Source organism: Marmota marmota, unplaced genomic scaffold (assembly GCF_001458135.2).
Source record: "Marmota marmota marmota unplaced genomic scaffold, marMar, whole genome shotgun sequence".
Lineage (NCBI taxonomy): Eukaryota > Metazoa > Chordata > Mammalia > Rodentia > Sciuridae > Marmota > Marmota marmota.
Window position 1 is genome coordinate 46,615,551 of NW_026000229.1, and position 25,704 is coordinate 46,641,254.

At 36.9% G+C, this 25,704-nt stretch overlaps 3 protein-coding genes across 3 annotated transcripts; all 3 read right to left on the reverse strand.

Moving 5' to 3' along the window:
- Positions 1 to 8,430: 8,430 nt before the first annotated feature.
- Positions 8,431 to 9,646, reverse strand: LOC107137863 (olfactory receptor 11H4). Its single transcript, XM_015480298.2, has one exon. It carries the CDS (start codon positions 9,607 to 9,609, stop codon positions 8,650 to 8,652), a length of 960 nt encoding a protein of 319 aa, XP_015335784.1. The 5' UTR covers positions 9,610 to 9,646; the 3' UTR covers positions 8,431 to 8,649.
- An 8,343-nt stretch (positions 9,647 to 17,989) lies between these two features.
- Positions 17,990 to 19,190, reverse strand: LOC107137720 (olfactory receptor 11H7-like). Its single transcript, XM_015480172.2, has one exon. The coding sequence runs from the start codon at positions 18,932 to 18,934 to the stop codon at positions 17,990 to 17,992; it is 945 nt and encodes a 314-aa protein (XP_015335658.1). The 5' UTR covers positions 18,935 to 19,190.
- Positions 19,191 to 24,114: 4,924 nt separating this feature from the next.
- LOC107137721 (olfactory receptor 11H6) lies at positions 24,115 to 25,395 on the reverse strand. The gene is made up of 2 exons (XM_015480173.1): positions 25,356 to 25,395; positions 24,115 to 25,124 (listed from the first exon to the last, which is right to left on the reverse strand). The coding sequence occupies exons 1-2, from the start codon at positions 25,393 to 25,395 to the stop codon at positions 24,115 to 24,117; spliced, it is 1,050 nt and encodes a 349-aa protein (XP_015335659.1).
- Between the last annotated feature and the right edge of the window lie 309 nt (positions 25,396 to 25,704).

A 25,704-nucleotide genomic window follows, 5' to 3' on the forward strand; every position in this document is an offset into this window, starting at 1 on the left:
TTACTGGATTTTATTTTCTTTCTTTTTAAAAAAATCTTTTGTTAGTTGTAGGTGGAACAATATCTTTATTTTATTTATTTATATGTGGTGCTAAGTATCGAACCCTGTGCCTCACATGTGCTAGGTGAGTGCTCTACCACGGAGCCACAACTCCAGCCCCAGACTTTGTTTTCTTAATATTGAACTTTGAGAGTTTAAAACATCAGTAACTGATACATCTTCAAAGCGAGAATCGTTTCCTCAGTTGTTATGTCATTTCATAAACTCATAACATTTACTCCCTAAATCCCAGTCATCTTAACAGCCTGGAATTCTTGTCTCTACTCTCTCTTCCCAGTGAGATATCTATCTTCTAGACTCCACCTCCCTATACAGTAGCCCACAAAGTATTTCTAGGGAGAAGGTGTGAGTGGATGTACTTATGTACTTCCCCTTTCTAAAGGATTCAGTTCTGCTTTGGTTGCTGTTCGATGCCAGCAGACATTTTTTTTTTATTTGTTTAAATTTTATAGTTATTTTTTGGTGGGAAAAGAAATCTGCTAATGGATATTTCATCATAGCCAAGGCAACAATAATCCTTCAGCTTTAAGTTCCAGAAACTCAGGTTCATAAAATCACGTAAGTAGTCAGATTCGAGGAGACAAAAATAAGCTTATTAAATTTGTGCAAAGGGTACAAATTACTTCATCCTAGTAAGTGCTACAGAATATTTTCTATCATTACAGATGCATCATCAGAATATGCTCATATTCCAAATTTAAACTCCAAGACATGCTTGTTATATTCATAGTTATTTAAAGCGGATTGTTTTGTCAGGAGTGAAGCTGAAGAATTCCTCCTTCATATCACCATCATGTTCAGGTTGTACATATTCAAAATAATTGCTATTTTAGCAATAGTGTATTCATCAAGTTGCATGGAAAAAAATCTGCTAACATTATTCTACAGTATTGTTTTTTTAGTACATTGAACTATGACTCATTAAAAAGTAGTGGTTTAGCTATCTCTTGCTGGTCACACACGGTTTTCTAGGAAGTAACTTTAATCTTTCACTAATAACTCATCAAGCACTAATAATGTTCATATGGAATATTTAACATTTCATTTTTCTGATTTTTAAGTCAATAATGATATTTCTTTAAAAATTCTTGTGATTTTAGGGCTGAAAATGTAGCTCAGTGGTAGAGTGCTTGCCTAGCATGTGTGAGCCCCTGAGTTCAATCCCCAGCACCACAAAAATTTTCATTTATTTTTTAAATTATTTCTTTATGTTTTGTTTGTAGTAGATTTTTCAATGGCTTAGCCATATATCTCTGTAAAATAACACTGTGCTTGATATTTCAGGTCAATTATAGTTATATAATTAAAAATATGTGATGATTCATACTTCTGAGTAAAACTAGCATAAATAATTCTTCTTCTTCTTCTCCTTCTCCTTTGGGAACTGGGGATTGAATGCAGGGCTTTGCAAATGTGAAGCAAATGCTTTTCTATTGAGCTACATCCCAGCCCAATTCTTTTAGTCTTCAGTTCTTGGGAATCATTTAAGTTATCATCATTTGCTACAATGACCACATTTAGAAAGGATATATCTTTTCTTGAAAAAAGAAGCCCAATAAGGCCATTAATTAGTACTAAAATGTTATAGTTCCACAATTTAATCTATAATATGCTAAAATTGATCATAAACAAGCTATAAACTACATGTGCACAAGGGATGAGTCCACAGGTCAAGTACTTTGATGCTACAACAATGCCAAATTGCTACAAATGCTTCTAACTCTTCCTCTTATTTTATTTTCTTTTCTCACTGCAGACCATACTTTGAGAAGCACAGTCTAGGCCAGGTCATTTATCTACCTTACTATTGTACCACTTTTATAATTGAACCCCTTCCTTTAATCATGATCGCTTTTCTCTAGTGTGTTCTTTTTCTTATAGTCATAATGATCTTTCAAAAATGTAAATGATCATGTCATTTCTGAGTCAAACCTTTCAAACATTTCCCATTACTCTTAGGATAAAGTCCAAAATACTTGTCTTGATTTATATGACCATAAATGAGTTAGCTTGTACTTAGCTCTGTTTTCTCTGTTTGATGTTTTTCTTTACAAGATGAACTACTTTTAGTTTCTTGAGTATTAACTCACTTACATTTCTGATCCCTTTGTAAATACTCTTCCTTCTTCCACAATTCTCCTTCATTCCTGCTCACGAATGATTCCCATTTACTCATCAGGTGTAAGGTAAATGTTACATCCTCTTGAAGATTTCCCTGACACCTCCCATAAACCCCTGGACGCTGACTAGGTTATATGCTACTCTCAATGTGTTCTGAAAACATCTGTATTCACTCCATTGTAACATTTTGCACACTAAACTAAAATTGGCTCTGCACTTAACCTGTTTTCCCACTACACTATAAGTGCAGCCCTAGAAAATTCACTCAGTTCAGCTTTCTTAAACTACAGATTAAGAAGCTGAGGCCAGAGAGGTGAAGTGACTTATATAAGGACACATATCTTGCTGATGTACAACTGGGGTTGGAATGGATTGCCTGTTCACTGTTTGTTCCAACACATTACACTTTCTCTGGGTTTTTGTGGGGTAAAAAATTAAAAAATTTTCAGCATACTCAGGTCTAAAATTGGTAAAATACACTTTCGAAATGTTCTAATATTCAATATCAAACATTTTTGGGGGGTGAGTTTTCAGTCAACTGGAAGATTCGATTAACTAATACACTCTTTTCCCTTTTATTTCTGAGGGTGTTGAGATTTTTTTCTTCTATTCCTAGGCACTACGGAATAGTAGATGACTATTTCTATAGTAATGACCACTAGAGGGCAGGAAAACATACGTGGATTAGTAAAATCATGTTCTACCTTATAACGAGATTCGTAGGTTTAAGATCTATCTATTTATTTTGTTTTCAGATTTCTTTGGAAAAAATTCATTAATTTTTTTACTTTGGCATGATTGATACAAACATTTAATGTGTACAACTTGGTGATGGAGACAACTATATATCTGTGAAATCATCACAATAATTTACGTCATAAGCTTATCCATCATCTCTTCAAAAGTTTCCTCTCATCCTTATTTGTCATTTTATTATTACTATTTTTTGATAGTAATAACATAGATCTATCTATAGTTAACATAGATCTATCTTCAGCATATTTTAAGTGTAAATATGGTTAAGTACAGGTACTATGCTTTACAGTATGTCTCTAGGACTAACTCATTTTGTGTAACTAAAACTTTGTACCCCCTCCACCCTGACTAATGCCTCCTTGTTTTACCCTTCCCCAACAAATGCAACCACCAGCCTATGTAAAGGAACACCTGTGGAGGAATACCTGTGAGGAGGTGCACAAAGAACACAAAGTCACAAAAGTATAATCAGGCAGGCAGGCAGGATGGAGCGGAGAGAGTGAAGTGAGGTGGTGAAGTGAAGTGAAGTGTCCACTCCTCCTTCCTGCCAACTTTATTAACTCAAAAAAGGTTACATATTAACCATCACACCTGACTACACTCGATCCAGTATTCTTTTAACCCTGAATGTTAGCTAACTGAGATAAGGTCTAGGTTAATACAAACACAGAGCCTCTCACACCCAAGCATGATATTGTGGAAACCAGGTAGTGCACCCTCATAGTTATCTTAATAGCCTCAGGGGGGAAACTGCTGGGCATTCCATTTGTGGGAATCAGGGCTCCAGTTACCCGTGCCCCCTGGGAGTTTGCTCACCCAGGGAATGCTTCCCCATTTATTTTCATGGTCAGAATACCTAAAATTCTATTCTCTGCTTCTATGAGTTTAACTGTTTTACATTTGTCATATGTGGCTATTTGTCCCCTGCCTGTCTTATTTCACTTGGCATAATGTCTTCCAGATTTATCCATGTGGTTGTAAATGGCTGGACTTTCTTCCTTTTTAGGGTTGAATAATATTCCAGTGAATGTACATACCACATTTAAAAAAATCTATTTGTCCACTGATAGACATTTGTGTTTCTGTGTCTTAGCTATTGTGAATAATACCACAGTGAACATGGGAGGGCAGATATTTCTTCAAGATCTTGATTTTAATTCCTTTGGCTATACCCCCAGAAGTAAGAATACCGGGTCCTATTGTAGTTCCAGTTGTGAAGAACCACCATTCTGTTTTCCATGGTGACTGTATCAATTTACATTCTTACCAATAATGAGTTCCCTTTCTGCCACATTATTGCTAATACTTGTTATCTTTTGTCTTTTTGATAATAGTCATCCTAATAGGAGTGAAGTGATATATCTATCTCATAGTGGTTTTGATATACATTTCCATGATGAAAAATTCATCCCTTTAAGTGTACAATCTAGAATTTTTAGTGTAGTCACAGACTGTGCAACCATCACAATGATCTTTTCTTGAACAATTTCATCACCTCAAAAAGGAACTGGGTACCTGGTAATAGCCATTCCCTTTCTTTCTTTCCTCTAGTTTTTGGAAACAATTATTCTACTCTTTGTCTCTTTGGATTTGTTCATTCTGGACATTTTATGTAATGGAATCATACAATATGTGGCCTTCTCTGCCATGTTTCACTTAGCATAATGTGTTTTTTTCATTTGTTTCATTTTATCAAGGCTCGTCTGTGTTGTAGCATATATCATGCTTAATTCCATTTTTATGGCTGAATAATTTCATTGTTATTTATATAACACATTATCTGCTCATCATTTGAGGGATAATAAAGTCGTTTCACTCTTTGGCTATTATGAATAATGCTTTGTGTGTGTTTTTACATGTAAACATATTTTAAATTCTTTTGTATATACTTACACATTTTTGGGTCATATGGTAATTCAGTTTTACATAGGGAACTGCCAAATTGTTTTCTAAAGAGACTGCAGCATTTTACATTTCTGCTAGCAAGGTATGAGGGCTCAGATTTTTTCACATCCTGGTCAATACTGTCTTTTTGACTCTAGGTTTGCTAAGTGGGTGTGAATAGTGTCTCATTGTGATTTTGATTTTTCTTTTCTTAATGATTAAGGATATTAACTATCTCTTCATGTGCTTATTGGACACTTGTATAGCGTTCTTTTGATACATGTCTATCCAAGACCTTTTCCTATTTTAAAAATTGGGTTATTTAAGTTTTGTTGTGGAGTTGTAAGAGTTCTTTATGTATTTTGGATGCTAAACTCTTATTAGATACATGATTTACAAATATTTTATTCCATAAGTTGTCTTGGTTTGTTCAGTTTTTATAACAAAATATCATAAACTTGGTAGCTTATAAATATTGGAAATTTAGTTTTCATGGTTCTGGAGTGTGAGAAGTAAGATCAAGGTATCAACAGGTTCAGTATCTCAGAAGTAACTATTTCTTAGTCCACAAACAGCACCTTCCTGTTCTGAGGCAAAAGAGTGTCCTTGAACCTGTTTGATAAGGGCAATAGTTCTGTGCCTGAGGATCTGATGTTATGACCTAATCATCTCCCAAAGGGACCCACTTTCCTAAACCCTCACCCTGGGCGTTATGATTTCAACATGTGAACTTTGGTTGGGGGGACACAAACATTCAGACCATAATAGTTGTTATTTAACTTTCTGAATAGTTGTTATTTCCCTTGAAGCACAAAAAAATTTATTTTGAAATCTAATTCATCTACTTTTTTCTTGTTTGCTTGTACTTTAAGTATCATATCTAACAAACCATTGCTTAATCCAACCTTCTGAAGGTTTAAATATGTTTTCTTCTAAGAGTTTTATAGTTTTAACTTTTGCATTTAGGTTTTTGATGCATTTTTGCATTTTTTTTTTGGGTATATAATGTGAGGTAAACATCCAATTTCATTCTTTTGATAAGGATATTGACTTAACCTAGCACCATTTGTCCCATACCATTTGGGGCACCTAATTTAGCAATGCTTCTCATAATTAAAATGCACATTTCCTATGTCCCAGGATTTATTGTTCCAATTATGAAATGTCAATATGGACATATTCAAGGACATTAGTTGAAGTATTATTTTAATTATAAAATCTTAGATACAATATAGTATTATTAATTGAGTAGTGAATATATAAATTATGAAATGGTCACAAAATGGAACACAGTATATTTGTGAAATGAAATGAGGTAAAATTATATAAACTATAATTTTTTCTCTTGGTACTGAGAATTGAATCCAGGGGTGCTATCACTGATTTATATTGCCAATCCTTTTTATTTTTCATTTTGAGACAGTGTCTTGCTAAGTTACCCAGGATGGCTTCAAATTTGTAATCCTCCTGTCTCAGATTTCCATGTCACTGGGATTACAGACATGCACCACCATTCAAAGCATATGAACTGAATTTGAAAGATACCATGATTTTGTTGAGTTAAAAATACTTATATTTAATCTGATGTTTATTCAGCTCTATCATTTTCCAGTCATAATTCTAAGTGCTTTACAAGAATCGATTCATAACAACCCAGCAACCCTAAGGTGTTGTTATTATCCCATTTTATAGATGAAGTAGCTGAAGTTCATAGTGTTCAAGCAAGTTGTCCAAGATCACATAGATAGTAAGAAGATGAGTAGGATAAATAAGTCTGACTTCAGAGTGTCTACTCTATCCAGTTCCTTTATGAATCACCAACAGATTTGTGTGTGTGTGTGTGTGCTGGGGGTTGAACCCAGGATCTCTCGTATGATGGGCAAACATTATGCCTCTGAGCTACATCCCCAGCCCTTCAGTCCCCTTATGATGGTCAAATTATATATCTACCAACTTGGTTTATAAACAAGCTATCTTTAAGTATTAAGGTTTCTATGAGTGTAGCAAAATTCTGAAAGATAACTAGCAAACTGTTCATAGTCAGTTTTGAAAGGTAGGAAGCAGAGGAGAAAAAAAAAACCTGTGTGCTCCACACCTCCCAATATGTCTCTTACTGTGCTTCGGTCTTTACATAAATTATTTCATTTAATACTTATCATTTTTTGAGGGGTGGGGCTAGAGATTGAGCTCAGAGGCGCTTAGGCAGTGAGCCATATCCCCAGCCCTCCTTTTTTTCATTTTTGTATTTTTGAGAGAGAGTCTCAGTAAGTTGCTTAGGGCCTGTCTTAGTTGCGGAGGCTGGCCTAAAATTGTGATCTTCCTGCATCAGCCTCCCAATTTGCCAGGATTCCAGGCATGCACTACCCTGTCTGGCCCTTATGATAATTTTATAAGACATACTTTATACTCATTTTACTGAATAAGAATTTAAGAATATAAGTTTTAATTATTTTTCTCAAGTCGCATGGAATAAGATGACAAGTGGCCCTCCAGGTTGAAAGAACAGTCTAAGAAAGAAGCACAGGTGATAGGGAGTGGAATAAAGTGAATGGCCTGACAAAAGCTAAGGGTTCATACTGGGAAGTAATGGAAAAGAAAGAAGCTAGGTTTAGCGGGGCCATGTTAAGAAAGGTGTGGAATGTCAGAGGAGGTTAGACACATTGACTCTGAGGAGCGGAGAGAGGATTGGTAGGACTGAGGGTGAAAATGGAAAATCCATCATGTAAATGGATATATGAAACCTGTCATGTTATATACTTCCAAATTGCTTCTATTTGTTACATCCACCATCTATTATTTTGTAAAAAAAAAATTGAGATAAAATATCCAGTTATAGTTAGAAAGGGGCCAGAAGTTCTGGTGTGCTATTGCACAGTAGGGTAACTATAAATAAAAGTAATGAAGTGTACATTTCAAAAAGCTAGAAGAAAGTGTATTAAAATTTTCATCAAGAAATAACAAATGTTTGAACAGATATGCTTACCCATTTATGCTGATTTGAAACATGTAATGTATACACATATTGAAACATCACATGTTACTACAACTTTTATCTTTCTGTATCAGTTAAAAAATAAATTTAAATGAAAAGAGATTAAAAAAGCACTTTTAATTTTTTGGGGTGGTGTTGGGGTTTGAACCCAGGACCTCATGCAAGCTAAGCAAGCTATCACTAAACTATATTCCCAGCGCCTCAAAAAATTCTTTTTAAGTCTTACAGTATGCTTTCTATTGTAGTACTGCTGGTTCCTACCATGCAGAGACTATCAGGAATGCATCTATAGTTGAACAGCATTGTTTTACTGTCTTGTTGCAGGGAAGAATAAGATATACAATGATAAACCATCAGCCATCTTAGTAGGAGAGCATCTCACATTTGTTTCCAACTGGAAACAAATCCTATCATACTTGAAATTATTGTAGTTATAAATCTCAGTATTATTTCTCTATAATCCAACGCAACTAGGATTTTATATACCAGTGGTACAATTAGATAGATTTCTTTTTATTCCCCCTTGGAGTTTTAACAAGAGCTTTTCAGCTTTTGATTTGTTTTTTCAATGTTGATTATGAGTCCTCATGCACAAAATCATCCATTTTATCTTATTCAGCAATCCTGTCTGATCTTTCCAATCAGGACAGGCTTGAACAAATTTCATTAGGTGTTGAAGACTGGTGCAGTAAGGTTTAAGTAAGTCAGTACCAAAAATATATTTATACTGGGCACAATTCCAGGTGAAATATATGATCTCTGACTACTTAAACTGAGGACCAGGTGGCACTGAAAGAACTAATACACCTCCACCTCGCTCTTCATTATAACTTGGGTTATGCATTCTTGACTCGTAAGTTTTTACCAATTCTCATTCCAAACAAGACATTTCTTAGGGCAAGTTTCATGTCCTTATTACGAAGACTATAGATCAAAGGATTAAAAAGGGGAGTCATTACTGAATATACTAATGTGACAATCTTCTGCATCAAAGTTGGGATGCCATATGTAGGGCTCACATACATTACCATGACTGTCCCATAGAAAAGAGACACCACAACTAAATGAGAACCACAAGTAGAGAAGGCTTTTCGTCGGCCAGCTGCAGAAGGGACCTGAAAAACAGCTCTGAGCAACAGAGTATAGGATCGAAAAATGTACATAATAGTAAGAAAGAGGACAAGGGAACTCTGAACATAAAAAATAGTTTCAGTAATGGTAGCTGGGGCACAGGACAAAGCCATCAATGGGTCCATGTCACACAGGAAGTGATCAATGATATTAGAGCCACAGAAAGGGAGTTGGGAGATGAAGAAAATGGGGACTGGATATCCAAGAAATCCAATGAGCCAACATAAAGATACCAGTGTGCTACAGAGCCTTCCAGTCATGATGGTAGGGTAGTGCAGTGGACGGCAGATGGCCAAGTATCGGTCATAAGCCATGACTGCCAGGAAGAGACATTCAGTGGTGCCCAGTGAAAAGAAGAAATAGAACTGGAGGAAGCACCCAGAAAATGAGATGGCCTTGGTCTTGGAGAGAATGTTGGCTAGCATGTTAGGAACAGTGGAAGAAACATACCAGATCTCAAGGAAGGCAAAATTTCCCAGCAGAAAGTACATCGGGGTGTGTAGCCGTGGGTCACGTCTAACTGCACAGATGATGGCGCCATTTCCCAGCAAAGTCAAGATATATATCATCAAAAACAACGAAAAGAGGAAAATTTGTATCTTCCAGCAACCGGGAAATCCCAGGAGAACAAACTCGGTCACAGTATGTGATGCTGATCTGTTCATGGGACCTCAATCTATGAAGAAGAAAGACATGAGTTTAATCCAAATGTCCTTGCTTTCAACCTGTCTCTTGGACTTAAAATCTCTTTACTGAGGAGGAAACTTGACCTTACAGGAAACTATATGAATATTCTGAGACCAACTGGAAACAAATCCTATCATACTGGAAATTTGGTTATAAATCTCAGTATTATTTCTCTATAATCCAATGCAACTAGGATTTTATATACCAGTGGTACAATTAGATAGATTTCTTTTTATTCCCCCTTGGAGTTTTAACAAGAGCTTTTCAGCTTTTGATTTGTTTTTCCAATGTTGATTATGAGTCCTCATGCACACAATCATCCATTTTATCTTATCCAGCCCAAACTAGACCTTTGGTAACAAGAAATCAGTACACCACCACATGGAAATAAAACTCACAATAGGACATTGGCCTTTCAGAACAGTCTAATCAACTGAATTGTCATAGATATTATTATATCCACCACTGAGAGCTGCTCTTAAATTTTCCTTTAAGGGTTTTATTTTTAAATTTCACTTTGGCCAGTTGAATAACACCTAAAAAAATCCTTATTCTATCAAATATCTTTACTTCAAAGAATAAGTATTATTTTTCAAATATCTTTACCTATTATATGTTCATTTTAATGTTTTTTTTCATTTAATCCTCACAACAAGCCTATGAAAAAAGTAATATTCTTATCCTCATTTAATGATGAGAAAACCAAGGCACATAGAGGTTAAGTGTTTTTTTATACACACTATGCAAAACAAAAACAAAAACAACAACAAAAAAGAAAACAAACCAAAAAAACAAGACTATCTTACTTATCATTTTCAAATCCCACCTAGATGTAACAAAGGAAATTATGTTGTTGATACAAGGGTTTAGTTTATTTAGTAAGCTTTCTGGATGATAAAAATAAAGTTTTTTTTTTCCTAAAAGAATCTGAGATCAATGGGGTTTTAGCTACAATTTTATCTGTTGGAATTAATTTTACTGAAAGAAAGAAAAGGGACATTTTGAAATACTTGGATAGCAAAGGACTTATGTATTTAAGAATTGAACAAGTAAAATTTATAAATACTTATGTTTAAACCAATCTTGTAACTGGTTAGTATTAGAATGAACCCATTAAGAGTTTTTAAAAATATGGTAGTTTCAATATTGAGCTTTTGTTAATTTCAGATTTCTTGTCTTGTGTATTGGAGGTCAGTAACTTTTCCAGGAATGCAAGAGAAAAGAATTTGAAAGACAATTAAAAAACACAGAATTTGAAGGAAGGCTCATATATGATCCACTTCAATATCACTAGTCCCTTGTTCATAGTTTTAAAGGAAGCACAAAAATGGAAGTTTTGAGCATCCAAGCTCTAATGTTGTCCAGCTTTCCAATTATTGGTGAATTCAAATACATTTGTTTAACATATTCCTTGACTTAGCTGCTCAACAGGTGATTCATTTTTTCTGCTTGAGGTCAGGGACCAGTCTAGGCTCATAGATTTAAACCGGAAATGAGAATTATGAGGTCTGAGACTCCTGTCATTTGTTCTGAGAAATGGACTGTGCCTGCTTAATGTGACTAACAGTTCAGGATGCCGTCCCTTGTACACTGACAACTTCACACCACATTTCATCTTTTCTACCACCACACCTTGTAAGAGATTTATCAGCAGCAACGTTATTATTCTTTTTCCTCACATCTCTGGGAAAAGTGTAGCTACTTAATGAAATAATCAAAGAGGAGGAGAGTTTAAAGGAAAAGCCTGAGTAATCAATTCCAGAGTTTTCACATTGATTATAATGAACTGAGTCAACAAACTTCTACATAATCCCATACTCTAAAATTACCGAAATTACTTTCTGGAAACAGTGAGGTTAGTAGACTAAAATCTTCATCATTTTTATGCCATAAACATAATGTTTCTCATGTTTTTGAGATTCATAAATCATTATCTGGCCTACAATCCTAGGGAAACAGTTTTTTAAAAAAAATATTTTCCTCTCCAGTGCAAGAAAACAAACAATGAATTTATCAACCCACCAGTCCACCTACTGCAAGTATGGTAGCTTACTTAGATAGCCTCCTTCCAAATGACCTTCACTTAGTATGTTCTCTTCATAGGTAGCCTGAGAGAAGAAACATGTCACTTGATTATTCCTGAAAAATGAGATTGTTTTCTGAAAGATTATCTCTTATAATCTTAGCTATGAAATCATAGAATTGAAAGAAACTGTATAATGATCCGTTCTAACTCCTCATTTTACAAGTGTGACTCAGCCATGGGGTGTAATTTTTCATTCAATGAGTGTGTGTCCTGTATTCACATACGGAACTTTTATATTACACTATTACATTACCTCCTTTGAACTTCTCCAGACTGATAAAGTAAAAGGCACTCTGTAATGCACTACAGAAGGGGTTGTAATAGGGACCCTCAGTCTTTTTCTCTCACACATGCAGACGGCTTTCCTGGATCAGCTTGGAGAGAGGGGTGGGTATGGTGGATTTGAACATCACCTCAGCATCAAGCATCTCCTCCCTGGCTCTATGAGAAAAAGTCCAGGTAACACCAGGCATTGTATATGGTTCATTGCACTTCATTTCTGGAGGCTCCAGAGACTTGTTTTCTAGGAGTCTGCAGAATCATTTGACATGTGAAAGATATTAAATCTGTTTCATTTCAGGAATTACTGTAGAACACCCCTGGGTACCTCCCCAAGTGATCTCTGAGGCTTTCCTTCTTCCCCTGGAGTGCATTCTATTTCTAACCTTTGGGACTTGCCTTGTTTCTCTCTATATTAACTCTAGTATATAGGCTAGCGTTAAGGAAAGAGAAGATCCAGGGGAAATACCAGATAAATTTTAGGAGGCTTTCTATTGGAAAGAGATTGAATTTCATTAAGGAATCACTTTCCAGGGGATCAATGGTAGTTTTATGTATGACTACAGTTCTAATACTGAAATGTTTGTGAGAAAACCTTTCCTCTCTAGCTTAAAATACTTCAACTTAAACAGAACTCTATATTCTCTTGGTTACTTGAAGATTAAGTCCATTGGCAACAACATCGATAGAACTAGAGATCATTGTATTAAGTGAAATAGGGACAGAAACACAAGTACTCTATGATCTTACTCATGTGGAATCTGAAAATGTTGATCTATCTCATAGAAGTTGAGATTGTATGTGAAATTGATATTCAGTGACACTCTTCACACTTACAGGACGTCTTAGTTGAGACATGAGAGTCTAATTTTTTGACAAGCTTTTAGGTAATGTTGACTTTGCTAGTTCACAGGCTATTAAGTAGCAATCATCTAGATCAGTGATTTTCAGCCTTGTCTTCTCATCTTAGCACCACTGGGGGAAACTCTTGATATCCAGGATTTATGGTAGACAAATCGGAATCTCTCATGTGATCCCAGGCATCAGTGTTTTTTGTACTTCTCCAAGTGACAAGTGGTTCTCCTACTTTAATTTGCATATGAATCACCTGGAGGATTGTGTTATGTTGCAGATTCTTATTCCAAAACTCTGGAGTATTACCTGAGATTTGGAATTTTTGACTAATTTCCAGATGAAGCTCTAGTATTTTAAGTTGCAAGGCTCCACACACAAAACAGGATGGACTCCTTTAATGAGTAGTGGGGGATAAGAAAATCAGGTAGCTTATATTAATGACTCATAAAAGTTAAGAGAACTAACTTCCAGCAGGCAGCAGTGGCAAATGTTATGAGACCAGGATTGCATTCCCTTGGATTAGAAAGAATTTCAGATTGGAGAAGAGTAGGAGACCAAATATTTCCAAGAGTGGGTATTCTGATGATATAGAATTCTGAATTAGTTCAATTGGTTCTAATAAAACCATATGTGGTTATGCATTTACATGCATATATATGCATAGTAATTTACATCAGTATTAATTCTGTTACTTGTGGGCAGAGGGATTGTGGAGGGAGGGTGAGTACTTTCGCCTTTAATTTTATACTATCTGTGTTGTTTGAAAATTTTATGATAAGCATGCATTATTTTGCAGTAAAGATTCATATTCATGTGTGGATTTAAAACGTATGTTTCATAAGTACTAAAATCTAAACAGTTAATGATTTTATGACGAATCCATATTTACTTCCTGGGAGGATTGGTTCAAGAACTGGCCCACTGACACAGTTTTACAAACTGTTCCTTTCCCATGTTATTCTGAGTCAAGCACTTTGCTATTGTTTGGACTAAAAAATAAGATACTGTCTTTTTCTTCAAATGGTTTATAGTCTAAGGAAAGAGACACAGACACATAAGACACGCTTAAGTCTCTTATGACACCTAGATGACACATGGAACAGTTTGGTGATGTGAAAAAGGCTTTCCAGAAGTGATTCTGTGTTGAATATTAATGAAAGAGCAAGTGTTTGCCAGACACAATTACAAATTCAACATCTAGTAAGTTGCAGCAATAGGATGCTGTGAGTCATTGAGTTTTATAAAAAACATTTTCTATCCCTCTGAGCTAATGAATTCAGCTGGATTACTGAACTATTAGGGCTGGTTTAGGAAAAATTGAGATGGGCAGTTCAAGTTTGTCTTTGGCACCATCCTAAGCTGTGGGATGCCGCCCTGCCCATGAGCTAAGTATCCCCTCTCAGCCTTGAATAAAGGGGATGTTGGACTGGCATTGCTACCTGTTGGAGGCCGCGATCAAGTCAAGATGGCGCCTGGCAGTTTGCCAGGAGGAGTGGTTTGTGAGGCAATGCCACCGAGCCATCAAGATGGTGGGGACTCCTTATTGGCTGATTGCTGTATCTGTAGGGGAGCAATGCTATGATTGGATGATGCTGATTGAGTCAAGCTGTATGTAATCAGTTAGATATATATACTTCTGCTGTTCTGCAATAAAGCAGTTCCCACTTCAACCTTCACAAGTTGCTTGTCACCTCCTGGTTATTTTGCCCAGCAGGACTGCGGAAGCTACCCACGCTCTGTGCAAAGCAAGTGGCCTTTACCTCCGCTCTCAATGAAGTGCTTCAGCTCAGGACTTGAGCGTTACCCAATGGGATTGGGCAACACCTTTTGAAACCTTATCTCCTGACTTATTTGGTTAGAATATTATATAAAATGCCTTTTCGCTATAAATAAAGGGGTTCCAGGTGCACTCACTCTCTTGCCTTCCAGTGTGGAAGAGTGCTGCAGTCCGGCTGCAGCAAAATAACCGGGGCGGGGGGTGGGGTGACGAACAACTTGTGTAGATTGATACAGCAGGAGTGGGAGCCGTTTATTGTAGGACAGGAGGGGTATTTATACATTCTACACAGCTTATCTAATTAACATAAACTCGATACAGCAGTCAACCAATAAGGAATCTCCACACTTAATGGCTCGCTGGCGTTATTTCACAAGCCACTCCCTCTGGCAAAATGCCAGGCGCCATCCAGACTTGTTTACAGACCCTAACATTTCTCTGGTAAAATGCCAGGCGCCATCCTGACTTGTTTACAGACTCTAACATAAGAGGACCTTGGGGTCACAGAGCCGACAGCAACCTCCGCTTTGTGAAAAATTGCTTCCTTGTCCATGTGGTCTTTTCGCTGCCAGCCCAAACCATTCAGAGTGATCCCAATTCCATCGCTAGTATGGGACATGGGCGATACTAAGCAGATTTTCTGATTCTGTTTCCCACCTTTTTTAGGCCCCTCTGCCCATCCTGAAGCATAGTGTTCTTAATCACCCAGGGGGATTTTCAAGGAGATACTTCTTAGTCTGTCAGGCAAGAGCTTTTCTTTCTTCTAGGCTATGGCAAAGTTTCAACATTTGTTAGAGTCTGTAAACAAGTCAAAATAACACCTGGCATTTTGCAGGGGAATGTTAAAGTTCGTAAACAAGTCTGGATGGTGCCTGGCAAAATGTCAGAGGGAGTGGTTTGAGAAGTAACAAAACCGAGCCATTAAGTGTAGAGATTCCTGATTGGTTGACTGATGTATCTAGTTTATGCTAATTAGATAAGCTGTGTGGAATGTATAAATACTGCTCCTGTCCTGCAATAAACGGCTCCTACTCCTGCTGTATCAACGTACACAAGTTATTCGTCACCCCCCGATTATTTTGCTGCAGCCGGACTGCGGCAAACATTTACATCTGTTAACTGTCTTATTGCACAGTTTAAACTTAGGGTATAAACTTAAAGGAACTTTATTTTTCTTCCCACCATGTCTATTTTAAACACTTTCTGATGATCTGTTTAACTCCACCTATGGCTAATGCCTTGGGCCAGTATAATAATTCTTATGATTTTGTTTAGTATTAATACATGATCTTCTCATCCAGATATTGTAAAGTCCAGTACAGTCTAAAATAAGAATTTTAATTTTAAATTCAAGTTAAAACTTCTCCAGATTGGGTTTAATCCAAGCTTAGTTTATTTTGTTCCCTCTGATCTTTTATTCTTTCTCCCTATATTACTATGATGCTTCCAGTTACTCTAAGTTCAAGGTCGGGGAGAAGTTGAGAAGTCAAGGCCAAAAGGCTATTCCTTGACTTGTGTAGGTATGGATACACACACACACACACACACACACACACACGGTTGTGTGGGTAGGGGGGCTCCCCAATGTTTTTTCACTGACTTGCTACTTACAACTTCTTTCATCCTGTTTTCTGGTGACCTACTTACTCCCTGTGGACTCACTTTTGGAATTGCTTTACTTCTCTGAGTGGTACTTTTGGGTGGAATCCCTTTCAAGATGGCCCAAGTTATCTTCCATGGGGTCTAATGAGGTCAGATAAGGGCATTCTATATATTGTGGAAATAGAGTTTGCTCTTGCTGTGTGCATCACTCCAGCTCCGCTTTCAGAGCCAACTCTTTCACAATCAGCACTTTTTTTTCAGATATGAATCAGGGACAGTCCAGTGTCTATCAACTCCAGGGGACAAGGCCAAACCCTCTGAGTGGTCCTTTTGATGTGCCTGTCACTTCACTGAGAGGAATTTCCTAACTATAACTCTCACTGAAGTTATCCTCACTCATGGATTCAGCCTGATTTCCAGCCTCCCCTAATACACAGTTGATGAGGATTATGAACTAATAATTGTGAAGTTGGAGTCACACTTAGTGAATCCAACAATGATGTGTTGTCAAAAATTCAGGACAGCTGGGTGTGGTGGTGCACATCTGTAATTCCAGTGGTTTGGGAAACAAAGGCAGGAGGATTGCAAGTTCAATGTCAGCCTCAGCAATTTAGGGGGACCCTGTCTCAAAATAAAAAAGAAAAGAAGAGGACTGGGGATGTGACTCAGTGGTAAAGTGCTCCTGAGTTCAATCCCCAGTAACCCTGCCCCCCCCCCAAAAAAAGAATCCAGGACAACAGGCATGTTGTTATGTGTTTTATTACAGAATCAGTAGACAATCTGTAAACAAATAACTGATTTATCTCTTTAAAAAGTTATGTGGACAGAGTATCTTTCTGGAAGTAGAAATTAAGATTTTTTAAAAGTTATTTTTTTTCTGTAGGTTTGGAGCTCATCTTTTTCCCCTGGAACACATTTTTTTTTTTTTTTTTGCTGATGCATTATAATTGTACATAATGGTGGGGTTTTTTGTTTTATGTTTGTATATGTATAAAATATACAATATAACTGGTCAATATCATTGCCCAGTATTTCCCCTTTAGATCCCTCCCTCCCTCCCACCCTCTACTCTACTGAACTCTCTTCAATTTTCATTAGCCCTCCCACTCTGCTTCACCTTTATTTTCCTTTTTCCTTCCTGACTTCCACAAGTAAAACTGTGACTCTTGACCTTCTGAATTTGGCTTATTTTGCTTAATATAATATTCTCGAATTCCATCCATTGTCCTGCAAGTGACATAATTTCATTTTTATTTATGGCTGAATTAAACTCCATTGTGTATATATACCACGTTTTCTTTACCATTCTGTTGATGAACACTTGCATTGTTCCATAGTTTAGCTAGTGTGAATTATGCTGCTATAAACATGGGTGTGCTTGTATCACCATAGTATGGTGACTTTAATTCTTTAGGATAAATACTGAGGAGTAGCATAGGTGGGTCATATGGTTATTCCATGCCTAGTCTCTTGAGGAACCTCCATACTGATTTCCACAGTGGCTGTACTAATTTATACTGGTGTCCCACCAGTGGTGTAAAAGTGATCCTTTTTCCCCAAACCTCTCCGGCATTTCTTATTGTTTGTATTCTTGATGACTGCCATTCTGCCTGGTATGAGATCCTGAAAACACATTTCTGAAACAGGAAGCTCATCAAAATATGATTAGATAGTGAATTTGATTTACACAAAAGGACTATGATGGCTATAATTAGCCTTCAACTTGTGCAAAGAGTGTCACTGAGTTATTCAACCCTATTCATGAGCTGTGGATAATTCTCATACCACAGATGACATGATGGAGGGCACATTTCATGTCCTTGTTGCGTAGGCTGTAGACGAAAGGGTTTAAGACTGGTGTCCCCACAGAGTATATCAGTGTGATGATCTTATGAATAGCAAATGAGTTGTCAGATGTGGGACTCACATACATCACCATTATAGTTCCATAGAACAGAGACACCACAACCAAGTGAGATCCACAGGTAGAGAAGGCCTTTTGTCGTCCAGCTGAAGAGGGAACCTGCAGCACAGCTCTGAGGACCAGGGTGTAGGATCCAAGGATATACAAAATGGTGAGAATGATGATGAAACAACTCATAGAATGAAATACATGGCCTACAATGGGTGTTGGATCACAGGACAATGCCATCAGAGGTTCCACATCACACAGAAAGTGATCAATGATGTTGGCACCACAGAAAGGAAGTTGAGAAATGAAGAAAATGGGAATAGAATATGCAAGGAAACCAATGAACCAACAAAGTGACACCAAAATACCACAGAGCTGGCCAGTCATGATGGAGGGATAGTGCAGTGGGCGGTAGATGGCCAGATACCGATCATAAGCCATGATGCAGAGGAAGAAGCATTCAGTTGTGCCCAGGGAAAAGAAGAAGTAGAACTGAGTGAAGCAGCCAGAGAAGGATATGGTCTTAGTTTTCCAAAGAAAGTTGACCAGCATGTTGGGTACTGTACAAGTCACATACCAGATTTCCAGGAAGGAGAAGTTGGCTAGGAGTATGTACATAGGAGTATGGAGTCGGTGGTCCCACCACACCGCACAAATGATGGCCAGGTTCCCAGTCAGAGTCAACATGTAGACCAAGAAAATCACTGAGAAAAGGGTGATTTGCATTTTCCAGGGACCAGGAAAGCCCAATAAGACAAAATGTGCCACTGTAGCTCTCTCTGACTTATTCATGATTCCCTGACTCTGGAGAGAAAATAGACAGATAATAATGATTTACTTTGCTGCTGAAATGTCTTGAAGCTTTTCTTGAGACAGGGAGTTTGACTCATGCAGGCAAATGTACTGGCTATTCTAAAACAAGTCTCAAACAAATCCTGCCCTATTCTGAATGTGCCCTTTGGCCTCATTATTTTTTTTTCCATAAATTCTAGGTTGTTTGAATTTGCAGTGGCACTAGATAAAACTCAGTTAAATTTCATCCTCCTTAGCTCAGTGGTAGAGTAGCTGCTCTATCATGTGCTAGGCCATGGTTTTCATCCCCAGTGCGAGAGTGGGCAGGAGACAGAAATTTTGAAATAGAGGCAAAAATGATTTGTTTTATATGTAATTTGTTTTTCATTGAAAGCTGCTCATACACGACTATTATATAGTGCTATTCACTTCAAAATATGAGGACATGTATTCATGTATGCCATCATTTCTTCTTTCTTTTCTTTTTTTTTTTTTGTTCTAGAGACTGAAATCAAGGGTGATCCACCACTGAGCTACATTTTCATGCCCTTTTTAAAAATTTCTATTTTGAGACAAGGTCTTGCTCAGTTGCCAGGCTGGCCTTGAACTTGTGATCCTCCTGCCTCAGCCTCCCAAGTCACTGGGATTATAGGTATGTCACTGCATACAGTTTATGCCATCATTTTCAAAAGATTTGAATTTTACAAATTATAGTGGCTTGTGCTTTGACATTATTTCAGATTTTTTCTGGAGCTATTTCCATTAGGAAAATTCATCTTCAATCAGTTTTTTAAAATACTAGAAGAAAACCAATGAGGATATACACATGGAATTTTAAAAATATATTTTGTTTTACCCAATTAAAGAGATTTATATGGTGCTGTAGCTCATTTAGAATTAGGTAATTAATCATTTTCTTTTAGCAAAGAAAAGTCATTATTAGTCATTCCCTGATGATTAATTTCACATGGTAATTAATCATAATTCATACACATTTAAAGAGAGGCATTTCATTGGAAGACAAATGTAACGTGAGAGGTACTGGAGAAAAAAATTTACAATAACAAAAGAGTTTCTCTTTTAAAGCTTTTTCTATTAATGCTGCCAGAATTTTCCCTTAAAATACATTATTTGGGAAATTTTGTTTTAGTTCATTTAAAAAAAAACCCTCAATATTCAAAGTAACAAAGTACAAGACAAACATGTTATTTCAAAAATTAATTTCCTCACATTCTAAAAATTTTCCTTGTTTCCTTAGGAGATCATTACCAAAGAAGATATCTATCTATCTATAGATCTACAACAAAGGCATGCTGTCCATTTACAACTACTATTACTTCTACTACACACACACACACACACACACACACATATATATATTTATTTATTTATTTTATGTGGTGCTGAGGATTGAACCCAGTGCCTCACAAATGCAAGACAAGCACTCTGCCATTGATCTACAGCCTCAGCCCAAGAAGATATATTTTTAAGAATCAAAAACAACTCAGAGAAAAGAGTACAATGGTATTTTTAACATATTGTGATAGCCAAAAAATTTTTAACAAGATACTGTTAACATTTTTGATTGATGAGATGAGTTAGACTTAAACCTTCTTTATATATATATATATGTGTGTGTGTGTGTGTGTATACACATATCTATATATAAAATTTATAGTACTCATTGAATGTAAATAAAAAAACCTCTCCTGTTATTGAAATCACATTAAATAAATAAATATATTTATGATTATGCAGCTGTTGCAGGCTCAATAAATTAGTAATACATTAAGTGAACTATGAAACCCATCTAGAAGCAGCACAACTTCCCTGTTGAGCTGATCATGTTAAAGCAGGCTGTGATCTGGTGGACCAGAAACCATGATAAGAAGGAAACTGAAAGATGAGGATAAATGACTTTTGATTTTTCAACTAGGATGATTATTAAGAACTAAACAAACCTTCATTGAAGGTCATTTTAGTGAGGTTCCATGAAAGAATGATTCCCCACTATAGGAATTGTACACATTTTCCATCTTCCCAGGCAAGAAATTTCTCAACCGGAGGAGAGAGCAGAGAGCAGCTACTTACCATCGAATGTAGCAGCATCAGCAAGGATTCTGAATTTAGATTCATAGACTTTGACTCTAAAACTAAATGCATGGGACTTAGTTTATGTGTTCAAGGTACAGACTACTTTTGCTGATATTAGAAACAACAAACAAACTTGTAGAAAAACTTTTAGTAGCAGGGAAAGCATGATAAATGAATTTCACAGATAATTTCAATGTACTTTAAGATGCATTTCCTAATATATCCATCATTAAACTCTATGTGAAATCTTAGCCTTCATACACATGAATTTGACTTTTTCTTTTCTTTTTTAATGTCACTGTTTCCAGGTGCAGATGAGTAATGGAATGGTTAAAGAAGATAGAACTGAGAGTAGACAAAAACAAAACAAAATAAAACAAAACACACCATATTATTCCATTCTCAGTGGATAGAACTATTTCCATACCATTTTGCTCAACTTCTCTACAAAATTAGAAACTTTCTGGGTGCCTCAGCCATTTCCTAAGAGGGGGAAGACCTGGAATGACTTTGTGAATACTCAGGGCACTGATTTTTAGAGTGCGTGAATTCCATGGTGATCTAAACACTCTGAGGAATTTTATTTTCCCCTAATACCACAAATCTTTCCTAGATGATCCTGAAGGACATCTGCACGGAGGGCACAGAGATCTCTCCTTTCCTGGCTTTAAGGTGGAGGTCCAGTGTGAGAGCTTCTTGCATGACTAATTTTACTTGTCTTGTACTCTAAGATCCTAGGGGCCTATTTTTCACTGTGTAGAGATTCTGTGCTGGTCCTACTTATGCCTCATGTTTGCCACTGTTGAGAATTCACAGGTCTCTCTTCCAGTGAGCCTGTAATTTTCCATGTTGTCCATAGGGACTTTCTTCTTTCTTGCCTGGGGCTTTCATTGATATTCTTCAATAACTTGATCTATGGGGATTATTAAAAATAGCATGCTACATCAACTTGGGGAGACACCCTGTGGTCTCCTTAAGCTAAAGTTTCTCAAACAGGGGATGGATTATTGTGCCACAGGATACACAGAGTCCCCAATGAAATGTCTTTCTGAAGGGCTAATTTTACTCAGAAAAATAATTTTATATGTTAGGGATTAGAAAGTACAATTTGTGATTTTTTTTTAAGATAAAACTTTGGACTTCAAAGAAATGTCACAGCCAAATGCTCCATGTCCTCTGACCACTGTTGCCAAACTTGCTTTGGTAGAAATACACTAAGAGCATTACGCCTCTTAGCATTGGTGGCCCGGTTTCCTTGCATTTCTCATTTCATTGTGAAACGGTCATAACTAAGATGGTGAACTCTCATTTTAGAGGACTGGTCCTTCCGCTGATGACCTTCCTGTTTCAGGATAGGTTTTGGGTATAAATATGAAATTCATTAATTTTCTCTGAATACTTTTATGACCAAGACTTTGCCCTGTAGCCTCCTGAGAGGAACACATTACCTATCCCGTACAAATAAAAATATATTGAGGGTATTGTTATTCCATATTACACAAGATATGAAGGTTATCACATTGACTTTGGAGGAAACAATATGAATAAAGATTCCAGATGAGAGTAAATGTGTTTGAGGTAAAATAAGAGGGCTGATCATCATGAAGTGTAAGGCTCACACTGTGGGTCAGTAGGAGAGAAGAGTGAATGGGGCTTTGGGTTACAGAAAGAAAGTTTTCAATTATTCCTAAGTGATAGAGGCATGAAGCATAAAAGGGTGATGAATATTGTAAGTTTGGTGTGAAAGACAGCTTCAAACTAGGGAAGATGTCCATTCCTAGCAGTTTTTTTTTGTGGCTTCTCAATCTGTTATCTTTAAGAATATTTATTTAATGAATTTAAAAGATTACACTCTTTTCCAAGGCTTCAGAACACATGCAATTAATTTCTTACATCAGCTAAGGTTAAGACAAGCAAATAAAATATACATAATAGAAAAAGGATGTATGTATGTAAACATGTATACAAACACATGTATTGTTGATTTTATATATATGTATATATATATATGAACAAAATGTAATTACTCAGTGAGGCCATGTCTGTTAATGCATGTTAAAAATATTTTATTGAGCATTTATCACCAATGAGCTGAAACAGAACTGCTAAGGGATTGTGAAAGATAAGTTTTTCCCTCTCCTTATAAGTATGAACCAGAACACATTTACTGAAGCCATTCTCTACTATTATTATAAGTAACTAAGGTCAAAAATGACACACTTAGGGGCTGGGGATGTGGCTCAAGCGGTAATGTGCTCCCCTGGCATGCGCGGGGCACTGGGTTCGATCCTCAGAACCGCATTAAAAAAAAAATAAAAGATGTTGTGTCCACCGAAAACTAAAAAATAAATATTAAAAAATTCTCTCTCTCTCTCTCTCTCTCTCTCTCTCTCTCTCTCTCTCTCTCCCTCTCCTATCTCTCTCTCTAAAAAAAATGACACACTTAGTATGTAAATTACCACAGCTTCTATGGAAAAAAAGTATGGAGTTTCCTCAGAACACTAAAAAGAGAGCATTTGTATGATCTAGCAATCTCATTCCCCAGTATATAACCAAAGAAAATGAAGTCAGGATACAAGAGAGATACCTATACATTGGTATTTACTGTGGCACTATTAAGATAGTTAAGATATGCAATCAGCCTAGGTGCTCATCAATAGATGAATGGATAAAGAATATATGGTGTGTGTGTATATACATGGTGTGAGTATATATGTATGCACATATATGTATGTATATACACACAAACACATATGAAATACTGTCATTTGCAGCAAAATGAATGGAACTAGATGACGTCATTTTGTTAAGCAAAATAAGCCAAATATAGAAAGTGCAGTATTGCTTGTTCTCTTTCATATGTATGAGACCCCGGATTCAATCCCCAGGACCATAGGGGAAAAGAAGTTGACCTGAAAGTAGAAGAGGGATTGCTAGGGACAGGGAAGTATGGGGGAGGGGGAACAAATGTAGAAGGTGGATGAACATGATCAGTAAATTCCATTATTCTGTACAATAAAAATAATTCTTTAACCTCTTAAAAGAAAAGTGGCCTATTCAACATTTATTTCCAAGTGGTCTCAGCTTTAACTAGTTATTAATCCCAGGACTTTTTTAAGGGCATTTTTCATGTCTTTGTTTCTGAGACTGTAGATAAGGGGATTTAGGAATGGAGTTCCTGCTGAGTAAACCAAAGTGACGATCTTTTGCATTCCTGCTGGGTTCCCTGATGTAGGGCTCACATACATCACCATAAGGGTTCCATAGAATAGAGACACCACCATTAGATGGGACCCACATGTAGAGAAAGCTTTAGTTCGACCAGCACCAGAGGGAACACGAAGCACAGCTCTGAGTACCATAGTATAAGATCCTAGGATGGAGAGGAAGGGCCCAAAGATAATCATTGAGTTGAAGGTGTAACAGATAAGCTCAGTGGAAGGAGCAGAGACACAGGCCAGGGCCAACAATGGGCCTGGGTCACACACGATGTGGTCAATGATGTTAGGTCCACAAAAGGGAAGTTGGGAGATGAGGACGATGGGGACTGGATAGCAGAGGAATCCACTCACCCAGCACACGCAGATCAGGGTTACACAGAACTTCCTAGTCATGATGGATGGGTAGTGTAATGGACGGCAGATGGCCAGGTACCGATCATAAGCCATAACTGATAAGAAGAAACACTCTGTTGTACCCAGTGAAAAAAAGAAATAGAATTGGAGGAAGCAGCCAGAGAAGGAGATAGTCTTAGTCTCAGAGAGGATATTGACCAGCATGTTTGGGACAGTGGAGGAAGCATACCAAATTTCTAAAAAGGCAAAATTTCCCAGGAGGATGTACATTGGTGTGTGGAGTCTCCTGTCCCATTTCACTGCGTAGACAATAGCTCCATTCCCCAGCAAGGTCAGGAGATAGAGAACCAGAATTAATGAGAAGAAGAAAATCTGCATCTTCCTTTGACCATGGAAACCCAGGAGGATGAATTCAGTCACAAAATGCACTGTTCTATTCTGGGATCCTAAAGCTGTTAGAAAAACAGAAGTAACCAAGAAGTGAGCAATGAGGTACTTTTGTAGGTTTTGCTCATACAATACTGGAAAATGTACTAAGTGTTTTTACACCATCTCATTTAGTTTTCCTAATGAGCCTTTGAGTTGTAGGGAGGTCCACTCTATCCTCCTCTTTCATAGATAAGAAAATTGATATTCAGAGAGATTTAAGGGTTTCACTTAGATATGTGCACTCAGGAAATCCTAGAAATACTGGTATATTTGGAGATGGATTTGGAATAGACCTCATTTAATTTCAAATGTTCCTATAATACCGAGTCTTAGTAATGTTTCATCTTTAATGGTAAAAATCATTGCCCCTTGTATATTCTATGTATGAATATAAACCTTGATCTCATCCTTTCACTTCGCTGAAAAATTTAGTATAAATATGAAAAACAACTGCCAAATGATACCTCCAATAAAAAACAAGTAAGATTGGAACTGTGGGATCAGAGTCTTGAGCCCACTTACATTTGTTACTTTTAGGGAGGTGCTGCAGAACACCTCCGAATCTGTAAAATATTGTGAGAACTACCTATCTAGTTCTCTCTGGATCAGACTCTTCCCAAGTAGTGTCTGGATTTGGTGAACAGTCCAGCTCATTCCTCTCCTGAGGAACTC